The 5,638-nt window shown below is 43.4% G+C and overlaps 1 protein-coding gene across 1 annotated transcript; it reads left to right on the top strand.

Moving 5' to 3' along the window:
- The first annotated feature begins 1,382 nt into the window (after positions 1 to 1,382).
- DKK1 (dickkopf WNT signaling pathway inhibitor 1) lies at positions 1,383 to 5,137 on the top strand. The gene is made up of 4 exons (XM_045854379.1): positions 1,383 to 1,854; positions 2,099 to 2,261; positions 3,436 to 3,579; positions 3,705 to 5,137. The coding sequence occupies exons 1-4, from the start codon at positions 1,414 to 1,416 to the stop codon at positions 3,956 to 3,958; spliced, it is 1,002 nt and encodes a 333-aa protein (XP_045710335.1). The 5' UTR covers positions 1,383 to 1,413; the 3' UTR covers positions 3,959 to 5,137.
- Positions 5,138 to 5,638: the final 501 nt, after the last annotated feature.

The raw sequence follows: 5,638 nt of genomic DNA, 5'->3' as shown, positions 1-5,638 counted from the left end.
TTGCCCTATCTGTAACAGCTACGTGAAAACAACATTATAAATTTGTCCTTAGTTTTACAATGATACATGGAAAACATTAAAATTTTCTAATTGGACAAGATGTTCAAGGATTTTTATTTTTGTTGTTGTTTTTAAATAATGAGAGCAAAAGAACTTCCTGGAATATAAAAATAAGAGCTGAATGAGCATACTAGAATGGAGAAATTTATTGTTTTAAAAATAAATTATTTCCAATTTATAAGCAGGTCAGCATTCTTACACACTAGACACAGCATCCTACTTCATTATTTTTACTTACTGATCTAAATGACATCAAATTCGCTTTCTGGTTAACTTTTAGCTTCCCTTTTCCTGAAGCTAGTCTCTTATCTCCCTAGAAGCGGTAATTCCTGGTCCAGGAAGGGTCTGACTTGGGATCAGACCCGGGAGTTCTCAAGCTTTGTGATATGAAATGCTAATGAGGAAGTCGGGCTCTGAACCGTAAGCATTTCTTATCTCCCTGCACTGAGCCGCCACTGAGAAGGGAAAAGCAGCAAAGGAGGACTGACCCGGCGGATGGACCCTGTCCGCTTTTACTCCGGCCACTTTGATCTCGCCTGCCTGCCTAATCAAGTTCATCTACTGCCGAGACTGCTCAGATTCAAAGAACTACATTAAATAGTTTGATTATCGGATGGCCATTTCCCTCTTCCCTCCACCCATGATCTAATTTCCAAACGCCAGTCTCTCGCCTCCTGCTCTAAACTTCCCATCAAAAGAGAATTACTTCTTCCATTTAAACCATCGTTTGATATGCAAATTCCCTTCTATTTGCACATTTTTCTAGCTGTGGCGCACAGGGTGGGGAGGGGGAGCAGAAAAAAGGAAAGGGGGAGGAGTTCAATGAACTCAAAGCCGAGGAACTCACCCCAAATCTGCAAACCGTGACTCTAAAGGGTTAATCAGCAACTTGCACTGGCCACCTGGGCCTTCTAGCTGAAATGTTTTGATTGACACTTTGAATTACTGATCAGATTGTATTTAATACTGAATATTATTTCTGTGCAAAATAAATCAGTATTGGCATAAGGGAGAGAAGAGAAAAGTGCTTTTGCAGAGAGCATCACTATTCCGGTTCTGAAAAGTATTTCAGATTGCGATAACCCAACCTCTACTGCAAAGCAAGGGCGCCCGAGTTCCCGAAGTTCCCGAAGCTCCTCCTCCCTCCTGCATTTATTAAAGTAGTCTGCTCTAATGCTCACTGATTACAATCACCCTGAAGGTGAGCTGGTCCAGAACTACTGCGCAAGGGGCGGGGTGAAGAGTGTCAAAGCCCCCCCCCCCACCTCGTGTACACAAACACACCCCCTCCCAGCCCCTCCCAAAGCTTTGAAATCCCATCCCCGCTTTGTTGTCTCCCCCGGAGGGGCCGGAATGCTCAGAGCCCGCGGTATAAAGGCAGCGGTGGTGGCGGTGGCACAGAGCTCCGTGCGCCCCGCAGTCTGGACTGTGGGACAGCTGGAGACTCCCGGGAGCCTGATCTGCAGCCGCACCAGCACGGCTTCCTGGGGACCAGGCTTGCAAAGTAATATTCCTCTTTTCTTTTTGTCTCTCTCTTTCTTGAGTTCTGAGATGAAGGCCCTGGGCGCAGCGGGTGCTGCCCGGGTCTTGGTCGCCCTGGTAGCTGCAGCTCTTTGCAGCCACCCTCTGCTGGGAGTGAGTGCCACCTTGAACTCCGTTCTCAATTCCAACGCCATCAAGAACCTGCCCCCACCGCTGGGCGGCGCTGCAGGGCACCCAGGCTCACCAGTCAGCGTGGCTCCCGGAATTCTGTATGATGGAGGCAACAAGTACCAGACCATTGACAACTACCAGGTGAGAAGGGTCTTGGGAACCCGGGAACGCTGTGACCCTGAAGAGGTGTTATCTGGACAGAAGGGTGTAGAACGTGCTGAGTGTGTGCGTTTCAGGGAGAATTTGGAAACTGCATTTGGGAGCAGTGGGCAGCAATAACTTTTAGACAGGTGGGCAGAAAAGGACTGTGATGAGCATCCAGGTCCAAGAATGTGGGTACCTGGGTGCGTAGGTGCCTCATCCTCTCCCGGCCCCCTTCCCGCAGCCCTATCCATGCGCGGAGGATGAGGAGTGCAGCACTGATGAGTACTGCGCGAGTCCTACCCGCAGCGCGGGCACCGGTGCGCAGATCTGCCTGGCCTGCAGGAAGCGCCGAAAACGCTGCATGCGTCACGCTATGTGCTGCCCAGGCAATTACTGCAAAAACGGTGAGTTCCTTAGCTTCCCTTGGACTCGCACTGGCACCCCTTTGCTCACATATGGCTGTGGAAAAAAAAAAAAGTCTGCTCTGAGAATGCTGCAGCGACACCTGCAAATGGGTATTCAGTCTGCAAGGTTTGCTTCTGTTAAACCGTCTTATTAACATGCTTATCTCAGAGGAGAGAAAAGTGCAGAGGTCTTGGAGCTCTTTATTTTCCTCTGTGCCTCTCAATGATTTAACATGATGGCTTATCTCAGAGTGGACGCCTCGGTAAAAATTGGTCTGGGACAACCTTGATGTCATTTGAGAAAGAAGACGGGGAAGGAGGCGGGATGATACAAGGAATCCAAGGCAAGCACCTTTGACATTTACCTGCCCTGTCCATTTTTCTTACAGTGCCTGTCACGGCTCTGCCAGTCTGGCCTCTCCCTCATGATCCCCGTTGAAACTCTTGTCAGCCAGAAGACAGCGATTTATCTGTGCTGGCCATTCTTAAGGGAGATCTTGCTATCCTCCATCCTGGCTGCTCCATCCTTTCCCCTACCTCTACCCCCTGCTACCTTAAAATAAGTACTCCTCCCTACAACCACAGATCCACTAAAATTTAATGTTTTAAAAGGTAGACTCAGGCAGCCAAAGAAGACTCCAGAAATAAACGTAAGGGTAGCAATCCTCCTTCGGACCCAGTAATACTCCAGGGTGAACTAACTAGATCTTCGTGATATAGAAATTACACAGTAGAGTAACTGGTGGGTGAGATTGCAATCTTCCAGGGAGATGGTATTGCATTTGCTTAACTTAGTCTGGCTGTATTCGTATAGCACAAAGGGCAGAGAAGTTATTTTTAAAAACTTTTTTAAGTGACCGATTTTCTTTTTACTCCATGGGTGATATTAAAAATTGGCAGAAATATCACTGTTACTACCCGAGTTGCTAGGAAAGTACTTTAAATGGCAATACCGAGTATGTTACATATGACTGCATAGAGTACACAGTGATGCTTCTGTCCATCTAGGGAGTTTTGCACTAACACTAAGGAGGAAGTTTGGCTTGGGTTTAAAATCATGTCACTGTAATGAGCTCTCTCAAGCTGGTGCAGGCATAACAGACTGCCACTGTCACAGCTGTAAGTAGTAACACATTAGAGTGTGGGAGTTAATCACCATCTCCTGCTTCCTCAGGAATATGTATGCCTTCTGAGCACAGTCATTTCCATCGAGGGGAAATCGAGGAAACCGTTATTGAAAGCTTCGGTAATGATCACAGCACCCTGGATGGGTACTCCAGAAGAACTACACTGTCTTCGAAAATTTATCATACCAAAGGTAGGCTTAGGGACCCAAAGACTCATTCTATTTTGTTAGCAGAGAAAAAGTGTCTTTTGGATGATCTTAATGAAATAATGCAGGTTTAGCGGTGACAACGTTCTTATTGTCTCTTTTTTTCCTAGGACAAGAAGGTTCTGTCTGTCTCCGATCGTCAGATTGTGCTACAGGCTTGTGCTGTGCTAGACACTTTTGGTCTAAAATCTGTAAACCTGTCCTCAAAGAAGGTCAAGTGTGCACCAAGCACAGGAGAAAAGGCTCTCACGGGCTGGAGATATTCCAGCGCTGTTACTGCGGAGAAGGTCTATCTTGCCGGATACAGAAAGATCACCATCAAGCCAGTAATTCCTCTAGGCTTCACACCTGTCAGAGACACTAAGCCAGCTGTCCAAACACAGTGGACTCCTTTATATAATATATGCTATGAGAACCTTTTGTGACTTTTGCCAGCTCACTCCTTAAGGATGTACAAAGTTTGTGGTTACAATTAAGCATTCCAATAATACCTTCTGAAAATCGGAGTGTAAGAGCTTTGTTTCTTTATGGAACTCTTCTGTCATCGATTGCAGTAAATTACTGTGTTGTAAATTCTCAGTGTGGCACTTACCTGTAAATGCAATGAGACTTATTTTTTCTAAAGGTGCTGCACTGTCTATTGTTCCTCTTGTTATGTAAATTTTTGTACACGCTGATTGTTATCTTGACTCTGATAAATATTCTATATTAGACTGTAATAAATAATTTTAGCTTATACTTCCAAAATGCATAACTCTTTCCCCCTTTAATTCTAGAATCTAGACTACAAGGAGCTTTTGGAATGACAAATGATAGATAGTTAAAATTTACCATAAAAATACTAGATTATCTTCTGAAATGTACTATCTCAGTGCCACACACACATGCACACACTGAGGTAGCCCTTGAAATAAAATTTTACACTTGATACGATGAAATATTACAAGTACAGATAAATTTTGACATTGTGACCTTAAGGGTTTGTGTTTGTGTGTGTTGTACTGGGATAGAAATGTGACATGTTGAAAGATGGTTAGAGGAAGATTATCTAAATGTAAGGCAATATTGATCAATCTTTGAGTAATTTTAAAGATAAATATATTCTTTATTGATGCTCAAATGATGATGGTATATAAAATTGATTCTTACATTACTACTTTCAAAAATAGTTTCCAATGAATTAATAATATCTACCCAAATGGTTAATAACTACTGGACAACAAAGGACATTTCCAGAGAAAGCCATATGAGAACAAAGGACTTGATGGTTAGCAGGAAGAGGGTGTGTATATGTAGAAATGCATTTAACGAGTACATGCAGCTTTGTATCAAGTTAAGTGAATTTGGAGTATCTTAAATACTAGTTCATGCCAGAAAGACTAGTTCTAATTACTTTGATTTTAAAATAATTATTAAATAAAAACCACAAATCTTCTTTCATGATCTTCTTTTCATCTATTGCTAGGTGAGTTGAATATTTCTATTTGTGCTTAACCTGTATTCTGTTGATTAGAATAAGGCTGCAGGTGTATTGTTGAAAGGAAAGCCCGCAGAAATGAAATCAAACTGGCTTTGCATTTTTACCTGCCAACTTTGATATTGGCAAATCTAATACTGGGGAAGGGAAAAGCAACTGTCTCAATTTACACTTATTCTCTAATATACTGAAGTCTACATCAAAACCACAAAATGCTGGGTTTAAGGCACTCAGAAGGACAGTGACTGATCAACAAGTTTCCTTAAATAAGGCAGATGTCTCAGAATATTTGTTTTAGTACTCCTGGAAGTGGTTCAATTTCAAGGGGCTCAGCCAAAGGGCCATGAGTGTAGGTTGGTTCTTCACTGAGAAGGGGACTGGCAGGATGTCTGCTGTTACATTCCTTTTGTCTGGAAGTTTCAGCTTCCTCACCCTAGAGAAACTTTCTTTTTCTACATGTGCTTCTTTTCTGAAGTGCCAGGAAGGCCAATTCTAAGGCCTGCCATCTCCAATAAAACACAATAGGGGAGAGGAAACAGGAAACCCTTTCTTCAAAAAGAAGAAAGG

Source organism: Phyllostomus hastatus, unplaced genomic scaffold, assembly GCF_019186645.2.
Source record: "Phyllostomus hastatus isolate PE091 unplaced genomic scaffold, TTU_PhHast_1.1 phas_scaffold_1066, whole genome shotgun sequence".
In the NCBI taxonomy this organism is placed as follows: domain Eukaryota; kingdom Metazoa; phylum Chordata; class Mammalia; order Chiroptera; family Phyllostomidae; genus Phyllostomus; species Phyllostomus hastatus.
This window is presented reverse-complemented; position numbering and strand designations above follow the sequence as displayed.